The 13,589-nt window shown below is 45.2% G+C and overlaps 1 protein-coding gene across 16 annotated transcripts in view; it reads left to right on the forward strand.

Annotated features, from left to right (window-relative positions):
- Nucleotides 1-13,589, forward strand: part of HUWE1 (HECT, UBA and WWE domain containing E3 ubiquitin protein ligase 1) — a 216,904-nt gene that overhangs the window by 186,439 nt on the left and 16,876 nt on the right. For 13 of the 16 annotated variants that reach the window (XM_049872559.1, XM_049872562.1, XM_049872557.1 and 10 more), the window contains 17 exons: nt 358-530; nt 879-1,027; nt 1,751-1,826; nt 2,647-2,745; nt 3,331-3,464; nt 3,650-3,818; nt 5,201-5,429; nt 6,198-6,376; nt 6,665-6,754; nt 6,906-7,060; nt 8,297-8,342; nt 10,136-10,423; nt 11,389-11,680; nt 11,866-11,996; nt 12,521-12,735; nt 12,813-13,101; nt 13,245-13,347. In XM_049872559.1, coding sequence (XP_049728516.1) covers nt 358-530; nt 879-1,027; nt 1,751-1,826; nt 2,647-2,745; nt 3,331-3,464; nt 3,650-3,818; nt 5,201-5,429; nt 6,198-6,376; nt 6,665-6,754; nt 6,906-7,060; nt 8,297-8,342; nt 10,136-10,423; nt 11,389-11,680; nt 11,866-11,996; nt 12,521-12,735; nt 12,813-13,101; nt 13,245-13,347 — 2,817 coding nt within the window. The remainder of the gene's footprint in view (nt 1-357; nt 531-878; nt 1,028-1,750; nt 1,827-2,646; nt 2,746-3,330; nt 3,465-3,649; nt 3,819-5,200; nt 5,430-6,197; nt 6,377-6,664; nt 6,755-6,905; nt 7,061-8,296; nt 8,343-10,135; nt 10,424-11,388; nt 11,681-11,865; nt 11,997-12,520; nt 12,736-12,812; nt 13,102-13,244; nt 13,348-13,589) is intronic. The other 3 variants (XM_049872567.1, XM_049872572.1, XM_049872569.1) reach the window with 2 other exon arrangements.

Raw genomic sequence — 13,589 nt, forward strand, 5'->3', positions numbered from 1 at the left:
CATAGGACTTAAAAATTTCTATCATGTTCCTTTGTGCTCTTATGATTTGGGACTAAATGCTAGTGTTTATTAACACAAAGAACCTGAGTGTGCCTTCTAGTCCAGAAATTTGTCCCTTATGTGCTTACCACAGCCCCTATGAAATATGGCATTGATTTAACCCTTGCTTCTGGGATGGGTTCCTGAAGACCTTAAAGTTAAATAGTTTGTCTTCTAAATAATAACAAACAGAATGGTAATTCCGTAACCTTGTGCTCCTTTCTCTGTTAGTAGCTTCTGCTATAGGAGCCATAGTAGCACTTACAGGACACCTGGTATTTCCATGCTCAGTCCACCTCTGTATCTTCCTTATCTCAGTCCCAATATGGCCAACACAGTAAATGCTGCTCTGAAGCCTTTGGAAACACTTTCCCGGATTGTGAACCAGCCCAGTAGCCTTTTTGGCAGCAAGAGCGCTTCTAGCAAGAGCAAGTCTGAGCAGGACGCCCAAGGAGCCTCTCAGGACTCCAATAGCAACCAACAGGACCCAGGTAGGGAAGTAGAGCCAATGGACTGGAGAGCAGGAGGGGGTGAGAGTAGTTATTTGATGGGCATGGGGTCACAACTGTTTTAACTTGGTATTGTTCCTTGGGAACTTGCTGGCCTTCCAGAGAGCTGTCATAGTAGTGTGGGAATCTGCCCCACAGTTGCTTAAAATTGCAGCCTTATTTGGCTATCCTCACACGTAGCCTTGTCTTTTCCTTTGTCACCCATTCATTTATTCTATGAGAACTTGCAAACTTGCCCAGGGAAGGGACCTTATTGTTTTCCTGCTTGCTTCATGGTGCCTAGCACATAGGCACTCTTTGATTATTTTGCTGGTTGGTTGATTGTTTCAGGCGAGCCTGGGGAAGCAGAAGTGCAGGAGGAGGATCATGATGTCACTCAGACAGAGGTGGCAGATGGGGATATCATGGATGGGGAGGCTGAAACCGACTCAGTGGTGATTGCTGGGCAGCCTGAGGTGCTCAGTTCACAAGAGATGCAGGTAGGGAGGCAGATCATTGAACCAAAACCCCCAGGTGGTGTGGGTGGGTGAGTACTTTAGATCCTTGCCTCAATGCTGTCTGCTTTGCAGAGAAGCACAGATGATATGCTTAGTGGGTGCTTGGTAAATGTGTTTGAATTGTATTAAATGAGGGGAAGCAGGGCCAGGATGCCATGTACTATGAAATGGTTTAGATCCCAACAAGAAAACTTAAGAACAGGTGAAATGTTGAAGTAGAAGTCTGGCCTGAGGCCTTTGGGCCCTGGGTCTTTGATTTACTTGGCTCTGATCATAAATGGAAACTCCTTAACATCACTTTATACCCTATAGCACCAGTTCTCATTGGGCCATTAAATAGCAGTTTTCTAAAAACCTAAAGAAAGTATTGTAATTTCTGGAGCCTGGTAGCAATGGGTAAGAAATTGGGCCAGCAGTCTTAAACTGTTGGCTCTAAGGAGACTTGCATGTATTCCTGGACAGTATAAAGACTAACCTGGTATCAGATAATTGGGATGAACCCATTTGAAGGACAGTCTGAGTGTGGATTGGCGCATGTGATAGTTTCTGTGCTATTAGCACCAAGTGTGTGGTTTTTTTATGTAACATCCACTGTCACACATGTCCTAGAAATATATATTCCCTTGCTGGCTTTTTTTTAGGGTTTCAGTGCTAGCACAATGGTAGACTTGTGTGCATCCATATGTATGTTCTATTTCTCTCCAGGTTGAGAATGAGCTGGAGGACCTGATAGATGAGTTGCTTGAGAGGGATGGCGGATCTGGGAACAGTACAATTATAGGTGAGAGCCCCAGAACTGAGTATAGCCTCTTCCTTTGTCTCAGTCTCTCTTGGGAGGATCCTTTTTCTCATCATCTGCTTGCTCAGCTCTGTCTGAGGGCTCATAGCCAGCCTAGATTGCTGCTTGTCTTGATGTTGACGGTCTTACAGATGAGAAATTCACAAGCCATCTACAGACCTGTGGCAGGTCTGAAGTGTTGCCTGTGTATGGGGGTGGCGGTGGGGGTGACCTTCAGTATAGATGATACATCAGACACATTGAAAGAGTGTTTATTCTTGGAAGCCTAGAGAAGGCTATAGGGTGAGATGTGCTTTCCTTTCAGTCTTCAATAAAATCCAGAGGCTTTTCGCCTCCAAGTCTCAGTAGTGTGTGTAAGAGTGATTGTTCCCTAAGGGTGGCCCTTTTTACATCTTGGAGAGAAAACAACAGTAGTTACCCTACTGTCACCTGGCTCTAAGGGTGTATGTGTTACTTGTTTTTATTGTATCGGTCCAGTAAATCAAAGGATAAACGGAAGTAGAGATGTATTCTTAAATTTTACAAAAGCTTTTTCACACCCAGTATCCTCTTTGGTTTCACAATTAGTGGGATTGACAGGGCAGATGTGATCATCCCATTTTACAGATGAGGAAACTGAGACTCAGACAGGTAAAGTGACTGGCCAAGCTCACCTAGCTAGTTGATAGCAGAGAATCCAGGTCTTCTGCCTCATCCAAAAAAAGTGGATATCTGCTAGGTGTACATAGCTACTTTAGGCGCACCCAGTCTGGAAAGGGAAGTCCTCTGTTGTTCAGTGAAGGCTCTGCTCTGTAACCTTCAGTGAGCAGAAGTGGAGAGGATGAATCACAAGAGGACGTGCTGATGGATGAAGCTCCTTCCAACCTCAGCCAAGCTTCCACCTTGCAGGCCAACCGAGAAGGTGAGAGTGCCGAGGCCAGAAAGGCCTCCCTTCTTGCCCTGCACGTCTGACAGACACTACACTAGGGTTTTTCCTGGAGGCAGCTGCCCAAATGTGCAGAATAAGGAAGCATCTGTCTGCATGCGCTGACATCACACCATCTACTTTATCCTCAAGCCAGTTTTTCAATTAACATATTACTACTGCTTGCCCAAAGTTTGTCACTTCTTACTTGGTTCGCTTTCTTCTCACCCATCTGCTATCATCGCTCCAGATTTCCTCTTACCAACAGGATGCAGTCAATAGCAAAGTAGGGCTGAAAAGGCAAGGGGGCACCAGCAGACTTGGCCAAGTCCTAGACCATTGATCCTCAAGCACCACCCTGTAGTGAGCCTCCACATTCAACCACCCTGCTCAGTGTGTTGATGCCTCAATTGGCACTCTCAGGAAATCGGGGCTGGCTCGCTAAGTCTGTACATCACCCCAAATCTGGTTCTTCTGCTCCTAGAGTCAGATACCCCATCTCCTTCTCAATCTGCCGGCCTGCACAGTAGCCTGTTTTCTAGCTACTCAGTATAGTCCTCCAATGTGCTCCCTTTGTTTTAGATTCCATGAATATCCTGGACCCTGAGGATGAGGAGGAGCACACTCAGGAAGAGGACAGCAGTGGCAGTAACGAGGATGAGGATGATAGTCAGGATGAAGAGGAGGAGGAGGAGGAAGATGAGGAAGATGATCAGGTGAGGGGGGACTGTGTTTGGGTTGGTTCAGACAACCTCTTCCTTGGGAACAGAGCTGGAGAAAATCAACAGTCTGGGTTGATAGCCTCAGTGCCTCCCTCCCTCATATGCAAATGTGGCCATGACGCCAGACTTCAGAAAACCCTTACCTCCAGCAATTCTCCATCTCCTATTTTCCCCTTAAGGAGGATGATGAAGGTGAAGAGGGAGATGAAGACGATGACGACGATGGCTCTGAGATGGAATTGGATGAGGATTACCCTGATATGAATGCTTCTCCCTTGGTCCGATTTGAGCGCTTTGACCGGGAGGATGATCTCATCATTGAGTTTGACAACATGTTCTCCAGTGCTAGTAAGATACAGGGGCTCAGCTGGGTTTTATCTCTTGATTCTTATACCCTTCTCTAGGGTAAGCCAAGCAGTGAACCAAAACAACTATCTCTCTGATACATATAGCACATCTTTTCCTATGCTAACATCCTGGGGCAAGGGATATCTGAATCCATCTCTCTCAGTAATGTATACTTAGAAGGAGGAATAGTGGGAGGCTGCTTTTGTTCTGGCCACCTCAGTTAACAGGCAGCCATTTTAGAGCCTGGACAACTTGATCATTTGCTTGATTTAAAAAATATGTATTTTTTTGTGAGACCAAGTCTGACTGCATCAGGCACCCATACGTACACTGCAGTAACAGGCAGTCGATAATCCTTATGTCTGTAATATTGGATCTTGAGGGTTTGGGTGAACACCTTTGAACTTGGCACTGGGGAGTAGAATTGAGCATATTCACCCTGTTCATCAAGGATGCATCTTTTCAGGGGGAGGGAATGAATTTCTTCTCTGCTCCCCCATCAACGTCAAAGTTGCCTTTTAGTGTCCAGTTAGAGAGTCAAGTTCCTATCATTAAGCTATGTTCATAGGACAGGTCTTGACCCAAATCACAAGAATGATATAACAGAAAACACTGAACTATTCCAGTCTGTCGTCTTGGCCAAGTAATCTCTTACCTCTTTGAGCCTCAGTTTGTCACCTGTAAATGAAAGGTTTCAAAAGGAAAAGGGGGTGGGGTGTGCTGCGGGTTGAATTAGATAATTTTCAAGATGCCTTCTATTCTGTGATTCTCTTTGCTTTTTTGTGGTTTTCGTCAGTCTTTCTTATAGCTGAGCCTTTGTCCATTCCACAAATTGAACAAATATTTGAGGAGTGACTACTGTGTCCTAGGTACTGGGGATATAACAAACAGTAAACAAGAAAACAGTCCTCATCCCTCATAGGAGCTTATGGTCTATTAGGAATTATAAGCAAGCAGGCATTACATTGCAGTATGGTGAGAAAGCACAGAGTAGAAAGCTACCTAACGCAATCTGTAGAAGTCAGGCTTCACATAGGAAGTGACATCTAGTCTAAGAATAAAAGAGCAGGTGAAGAAGGGGAAGAGGAGTCTTCAAGATGGAGGGAGCAGCATGTTTCTGAGGGGCCTAGAAGCATCACTGTGGCTGTAGTATGGAGAATGGATCGGGATAAGGTACTATGTAGGAGCCTGTTGCAGTAGGTGAGAGATGGTGGCATAAGCTGTGTTAGTATCAGTGATCACAGATGAGGTGTGGGAATGAGGGAGAAAGGACAAAGCTCAGGTTTCCGTGTGAGGAAGTAAGGCCCAGGAGACATGGTTCTGTTTGAACAACCACAGAAAAAACTTCTTGGCACTGACTGCTTTGTATTTTGTCCTTGCAGCAGACATCCCCCCATCCCCAGGAAATATCCCTACTACCCACCCACTAATGGTACGCCATGCAGACCACAGTTCCCTGACACTGGGCAGTGGTTCCTCTACCACTCGTCTTACTCAGGGCATCGGGCGCAGTCAGAGAACCCTAAGGCAGCTGACAGCCAATACAGGGCACACCATTCATGTTCACTACCCAGGGAATCGCCAGCCCAACCCTCCTCTTATACTTCAGAGGTGAGTTACAAAGAAGACCTGTTGGGTTTGCTGGAGCTCTTATAAGAATCTTCACTGAGCTTCAGGCATTGTCCTGACCTTGGGGTAAACAGTCTTATCAGTCATTTAATGCTCTCGTCACACACACAAATAAGGTATTTATCCCATTTCTTTGTGGATTATATGTGCAGCCTTTTGCAGAATACCAAATTGAAAGTTACGTTCTTTGCTTGAGAGTATTGTGCATTAAGCCCTCGGGGCCTTAGACTTTAGTGGGAGAAACAATTTTAAGAAGTGAAAGAAAGGGATATAAATGTTGTAATGGTCAACATAGTTCAGTAATCTACTTCAGAAAATCTGCCGGGGGAAACCCCATGGATAACAGTGGTCGATCCACAAATGATCCATGGGGGTAGCACAGGATGGGACAGCATTTTGTTCTGTTGTGCATGAGGTTGCCCTGAGTCGGGGGCCGACTCCAAACGGTCAATGTACTGACTGTAGTGGGAATACAGGAGAGGCATACCCTAACATGGTGTCTGTCATGTGAAAGGTTATCAATGACATTCTGTGCCAGAAACTGTGGAATAATATACAAGCTCTGTCCAAACAAAATTCTCAAACTGGCGGGGTAGTCAGAAAAGTAATTTAAGACTTAGGTGTAGCATGATAAGGTTTCTAATAGTGTTTTACATTTAATAGCGAGTACAGAAAGAGATTCTCACAGTAACAAGTTGCAGGAGCCCTATGGACTTACAGTGACCGTAGTACCCCACCATTGCTCTACAGGTTGCTGGGTCCCTCGGCTGCTGCTGACATCCTTCAGCTGAGCAGCAGCCTCCCCCTACAAAGCCGGGGCCGGGCCCGCCTCCTTGTGGGCAATGATGATGTCCACATCATCGCCCGGTCTGATGATGAACTACTGGATGACTTTTTCCATGACCAGAGCACAGCTACCAGCCAAGCAGGCAAGTTTGTATAGTGAAAGGTATCGTAAAGTTTGTCAAATTCTTCTTTTCCCTGCTGAGGGAAAGCAAAACAGTATCTGTCCTGGAGAAACTCTCATTTTATAGGAGCCAGAACCACTGAATGGTTTAGCCAAGGACAACAAAAACTTTCAGTGTCTCTGGGTACCTGTTATGAGCCAAACCTTGTGATAGACACCTTACTGGGTTCTGTTAGGAAAACACTGCGATTTGTGGATCAGTTGACACTTGACAAGGCCAAGAATCTCACTCTCCTTTGTTGCCCTACAGGAACCCTGTCCAGCATCCCCACAGCCCTGACCCGCTGGACAGAGGAATGTAAAGTTCTTGATGCCGAGAGCATGCACGACTGTGTTTCAGGTGTGTGACAGTTGATTATCAGGAAGGTTGAGCTTCCAGGCCTTGGACGAATGCATGGTGTTTCCCTGGTTCACTGTGGCCATAAGCTCTGCCTCTTGACTTCCTCTCTCACCCCACCAACCAGCCTCTGATCTTTGCCTCTTTGATGTAGTCGTTAAGGTGCCCATTGTCAATCACCTGGAATTCCTGAGGGATGAGGAGCTGGAAGAAAGGCGGGAGAAACGCAGGAAACAACTGGCTGAGGAAGAAACAAAGATGAGTGACAAAAGCAAAGAAGATAAGGAAAACAGGGATCAGAGTGCACAGGTGATTGCCAAGGGCTGGGAGGATTCACCTTTGCCTATGTCTGCATTAACTTTCATATAGTTTTGGCATACACGTGGCACTAAGAACCACTGGAGAATCCTAGGATATCCACATTGAACCTGAGAAATGATTCATTCCAAATTCACTGTACACTCACACCATTTTTAAGGGAAAGAATTCAAATCCAGAGGGAAACTTATTTCCTTGGTGTCTTGCTGAGAAAAGCTAAAGCTGGACCCAGAATGGCTGCTGACTCAGTCACAATGTGTAGCCTCCATCTTGTGACTGAAGCTTGCCCAGGAGAATGACCTGGTCAGGGGACTTGGAATTTAACAATAAGCCTATGTTCAATTCTGTTTCCCTCAGTGGACTGCCAGTGTGGGGAACCTTATCAGGATCCCATTCCATCAGTTGGATAAGTTAGCCTTAGGTACCAGATCAGAGGAAACATTCCTATTCTGGACCCCATCACCACTTGGCGTTTTCTAGGGCTCAATTTGAGAAATCTGTAACATGGTTTTGATTTGGAAAGAAGCTACCTATCTTTTTCTGACACTTCTGGGACATCGAATAGTAGACCTTTAAAATATATGAGGTAAAAGCTGATAGAATTACTAAAAAACTTTAGTGAAAGATTTTGCTATACCCCACTTAGCAGTTTAAAAAAAAAAACCACTGCCATTGAGTCGATTCCAACTCGGGATATCATAAAAAATAAGTACATTGAAATGTTCAGTTATAATAACAGGCTTGAGCTAACATCTTTATAGAGAACTTTTTACCTAATAGATGGAATATTTTAAACACATGGAAAATAAGCAAACCTAGCATATGATTGAAAAGGTAGAGAGGACAAAATACACCAAAGGGAGGGAAATATAGAGAGAGAGAGAGAGAAAGCTTTAACAAATTCTGGCTAGTCTTAAGATTGTGTTCAGATTATGTCCTGTGCGCATCACTTTTTATAGGTGATTTTTATAGTTCAGTTAGCTACCTGTCCATTTCCCTTCCCCCGCCTCCTGCAAGCCATCCTTGAATGTGAGTATGTATAGAGAAATTGGTATATATTTTAACATTAAAGCGGTCATCTTCCTTTGGTGACACGGTAAAAGCATTTTCAATCCAGGTCACTGAACTCTCCTGGATGGTATGTATATGTGAGGGATGGTGACTGCTGCACAAATCTCTCTCTTATGTTTTTGTGGTCCCACATTGGTCTGTCCCTTCTCTTTCCAGTGTACTGCATCTAAGACAAATGACTCAGCTGAACAGAACCTTTCAGGTAACTTTCCCTTTCTTTTTCCCTTCTTGCTAAATATTGATTGGCTTTTTCTCCTGACCCTTCCGAGTAGCTGGCCCAAGTGGGCTGAAGATGAACACTGGTGCTCTGTAGGATGAGGTAGTAGATTGTATAGTTTTAGGGTTATACCCCATCTTGGAGATAACTATACAGTCTACTGTCTTTCCCACGGTAGTACACTTCCCCTCTGACTGGATCTATTTAGGTTCTTGTTTTGATTATGCTGTGTTTCATTCTGGCATGTGTAGCCAGGTATTTGTCCTGTTCCCTTTCCTGACTGCAGCTCTGTCCTGTGAAACTGAGCATATATGTTTTTGATGTGGTTAGTCCTTTGGTGCCTACCATGGTGTGTGGTGCTTCATGAGAATACCTGATGACAATGGTTAAGGGAGGTTTAATGAGTTTTTTTTTTATATTTTGAGATTTTATCCTTTGTAATAATTTGGTACCAAAATATTTTTATTAAATGACATTGACAGGATTTTTTTTTATATATTGCAAAACTAAAAGTTCGTAACCCTGTATTGGTCTCTTTGTTTAATTTTATTGATCTCTGGAATCTAAAAGCCTAGGAACCATTGTCTGCAGCAGTCAGCTTTGAGGGAAGGTAGTTCTGTGGGCTAAGTGGTATTCCTATCATATGCTTTTATTTTTATTCCTCCTAATCTTAAAAATGGTCAGTAGCCACTTTGTGATTATAACAACCAGTCCATGTGGTACTATATATGTCTCCTCCACCCGTGTTTCCTCAGAACTTTATTCTGCTTCTTTATACTGTCTCCTTTGACATTTTGACACTTGAGTTGGGGGATGATTGTACCAAAGCCTACACAATATTTTTTAAAACACTGAAAGAGGATAGGTGTCGTAGTGCCATTAATCAAGCAAAAGGTCTCTGAAAGGGACTGTCACCAAGTAGAATGGCCTTTTAACTTTGTTGTTCTTGCCTGCTGCTCTTGCTCTTGCTAGAGAATTCTGCTCATGCCGGAGTGAGGTAGTAAGTTGTATTGTTGTGGGGTAGGGATTTTAGGCCCCAATTAGAAGATAACTATACAACCTACTACTTTCCCTGGTGTGTGGCATATTCACATTTAGCCTTGGCAGTGTTGCCTCCAGCAGATAAAGTTGTAGGTGTTCCTTTGATAATTAGGACTGGAAGAAAAGGGAGGTGGAAGGGGACAGACAATATTTAGGGTGAGGCAAATGCCATTATAAAGTGACTTGTCCTTCATTGATTAGCACATGTAACTGATTATTTTAACTTAAGGCATGAACTGAAACATTTTGCTATTCAACTTTATAATGATTTCATGTATTTAGTAATAGAATAAGAATGTACAGAAGGGAATGGAAAGTGTGCTTTAAGAGTTTTGAGAAAAAATTCTGACCATTTCTTGCTACAAATAGAAGAGGAAATTGGAGAGTCAATAGGCTTTCGGTAGATTTTCTGTGTACCTATAGAGACATTTAGCTTCACCCCATCTATGTGGCCTGAAATCTTCCACTTCCACCTGGGTACTGAAAGAATTTAATTCTTAGGATCCATAAAGGGGCAGATCCCCAGTTCTTGGGACAGAACGAACACTGTACCTTAGCCCTCATCCTGGGTATACCAGATTAGCCAAGAGCCATTACTTGGAAAAATTGGTGGTGGGAGGAATCCTGCATCTCTGGCTGGGTTGCGACACTTGTCAATGCACATGTGCTGATTGGGTGGCTCCCCTGGTCCTTGGCTGATTGCCCTCTAATCCCCATTATTGTTCTTTTTGAGAAAGATGGGACTCCTATGCCTGACAGCTACCCAACAACCCCATCTTCAACTGATGCAGCGACATCAGAGTCCAAGGAGACCCTTGTCACTCTGCAACCCTCACAACAGCAACCAATACTTCCACCCCCACCAGCGTTGGGAGAGATTCCTCAAGAGCTGCAGTCCCCAGCTGGACAAGGGGAGAGTTCTACACAGCTACTGATGCCTGTAGAGCCAGAGGAATTGGGTCCTACAAGACCAAGTGGAGAAACAGAAACGACTCAGATGGAGTTATCCCCAGCTCCCACTATAAGTGAGTAGAATTTCAAAGTTTTAGTGAGTGGAACAGGAGGGAAGAATAGATATCTTTGTAGTTTCTTTTTGCTCTCTTTAGAGAAATAGTAAGAGTTCAAGAATTGCAGCTTGTACTTTAGCTTACTTAGGTAAAGCTGAAGCTTACTTTCAGTGTCCTCATGTGATTATACATTTGGCATTGATGATAATACCATTATGTTTATGGAGGTAATTATTCTGTTCCCATTCTATCATATGAGGCTTATTTAAATAATTTAAAAGCAACCCTCCAAAGTAGATGGTGTTAGCTCCATGAATAAAAAAAAATAAAAAAAATAAATAATTAGCCCAAAGTCACTCAGTAAGTACTTGAGCTGAGATTAAAATCTAGATGTGTCTGACTTTAAAGCTTGATCTCCTTCAACAGTTTCAATAATGGCAAGCATGTAGCCCCACACATAAAGCTCTCACATCTTCCTGGCAGACACCATTTATCCCATGGCAGTATTCCCTACTGATCTGAAGTGGGACCTCAGAGTTCTCGGCACAGTGTTCCAACAGGGCGAATTCAAACCTAGTTGCCATCACTACTCTATGCCATGTTGCCTATGATGTGCTCTGGAGAAACCTTAAGGTGTAGTTTTTTCCCTTCAAGGAACCTAGTTTATTTAGATAACCAGAGCCAATGTGCATGTATAAATGATGTCTATAGGGGCTCTAAAAAGTGACAGAATCCCTTACCTGGGGTACCTAGGGAAGATGTTTTGCAGGCTTGGCCTGGAACACAGTAAGCGTTCAACATCAACAGATGATACAAAGAGCTTGAGCTGAGCCCTAAGAAGCAGATGAGATTTAGGGGAACCAGCAGGCCAGCATGGATGAAAGGGGAAGTGAGAAATGTGATCTGAATCCTCCTAAGGAAACAGCTCTATCGAAGACCTTGTCTGTCATGTTGCTGCTTCTTAATTTTGCCCCCTATTTCAGGCAGAGACCTAACCTCTCCCTACGACTTCCTCCTAGCCTCTCTTTCACCAGAGAGAGCTGAAGATTCTGATGCACTGACAGCTGTCAGCAGTCAACTGGAAGGCTCTCCCATGGACACCAGCAGCCTGGCTTCCTGTACCCTAGAGGAGGCTGTGGGTGACACCTCAGCAGCTGGCAGTTCTGAGCAGCCCACAGCAGCCAGCACCACTCCTGGAGATGCACCGCCAGTTGTGGCAGAAGTGCAAGGCAGGGGTGATGGGTCAGGCGAACCTGCCCAGCCACCTGAGGACAGGTAAGCACTGTGTGTGGGGGCAAGAGGAGGGCAGGATATGTTGGAGGGTGTTTCAAGCCATATACTTGTTAACTAATAGACATGTTTGTTACACTGGGGAGATTAACCTGACTTCTTTGGGAGAGAGGAGTATTTTGTAAATGGGAAACTAATACAGAGAACAACCTGAAAATGATTTCCCTCAGCTCTCCCCCTGCATCCTCTGAGAGTTCTTCCACCAGAGATTCTGCCGTGGCTATTTCTGGAGCAGATTCCCGAGGAATCCTGGAAGAGCCACTGCCTTCAACAAGCAGCGAAGAAGAAGATCCCCTTGCAGGTGAGTTCCACAAGTGCTCAGGCCATCCTGGGATTGTTAAGACCTCTAGTAGCCTTTGGCCTGGAAATGTCCACCACTCAAATAGTTTTATCCAGAATGGAGACATATATATAGGAGGACTGGCAGTGAGCGGGTGCTTGTATGGCATAAAGGAATGAGCCTAGGCTTTGGAGTCAAACTGATCTTAGCTCAGATCCCCACTCTGCCACTTCCTACTTTTATGACCTATGGCCATTATGTAATTTCTCTGATCTTCATTGATACTGAGGGAGTGATAATATCTACATGGTGGCATCTTTATGAAGGTTAAGTGACAAGTGTACACAAGGAACCTGGCACAAACAGGAGTTATTCTGAGTCTAGGGAAGCTGGTTGGGCCCTGTCTGTGTCCTGTGTCCTTTGCAAGCACTGAGGACATACAAAGCTGATTTCCCTTAAGCAGTGACATTGGTTTCTTTTCTCCAGGCACGTCTTAGGTATCAGTTAGAGGTGTGAGTGACCTCACATCTTGCATCTCTCCTCAGGTATCAGCCTACCTGAAGGCGTGGACCCCTCTTTTCTGGCTGCTCTGCCTGATGACATCCGCCGGGAAGTCCTACAGAACCAGCTGGGCATTCGTCCACCAACCCGGACTGCCCCCTCAACAGCTAACTCAGCTCCTGCAGTGGTAGGGAATCCTGGCGTGACTGAAGTGAGCCCAGAGTTCCTGGCTGCCCTGCCTCCAGCCATTCAGGAGGAAGTATGTGAATGGGAAGATGGTGGGGCCAGACTACTTGGAGGTAGGTAATACCCCCATTGACTACTTCTGCTCCATAGGTGCTGGCACAGCAGAGAGCTGAGCAACAGCGACGGGAATTGGCACAGAGTGCCAGTTCAGACACCCCCATGGACCCTGTAACCTTCATCCAGACTCTGCCTTCAGACCTGCGCCGTAGCGTCCTAGAGGATATGGAGGACAGTGTGTTGGCTGTGATGCCACCTGATATTGCAGCTGAGGCTCAAGCCCTAAGGCGAGAGCAGGAAGCTCGACAGCGGCAGCTCATGCACGAGCGTCTATTTGGGCACAGCAGCACCTCTGCACTCTCTGCCATTCTCCGAAGCCCGGGTACAGGGGGAGGCAAGTGGGAGGGCTCTGGAATGCCCAACTTTGGCCCAAATGAGGCTCTGTTGTTCCCCTTTGTGTTGCCTGGACCCAGATTACCGCCCTCTCCCTAATCTCAAGTTCCTTTTTTTTTTCCTTCCTTCCAGCTTTCACCAGTCGCCTGAGTGGTAACCGTGGGGTCCAGTACACTCGCCTTGCCGTGCAGAGAGGAGGCACCTTCCAGATGGGGGGTAGCAGCAGCCATAACAGGTACCTTTGTCTTTTTTCACCTTCCCATACTACTTCTCTATAGTCCAACTTCCTTGTAGGTGGAGAAGCTGAAATTCTGAGCAGCTGAGTGACTTCTGTAGGATGTTTCCTTGAACGAGTGGGAGAGCCAGATCTTTGGACTCCCCCTTCAGAAAGCACACCTCTGGATTAGTCTAGCTACTGTAGACCATAATCATAATGTAAGGCAGGGTGGCAACAGGCACTAGCTATGGTTTTAACTA

The sequence above is a fragment of the Elephas maximus genome, chromosome X (genome assembly GCF_024166365.1).
Source record: "Elephas maximus indicus isolate mEleMax1 chromosome X, mEleMax1 primary haplotype, whole genome shotgun sequence".
NCBI classification, from domain to species: Eukaryota; Metazoa; Chordata; class Mammalia; order Proboscidea; family Elephantidae; genus Elephas; species Elephas maximus.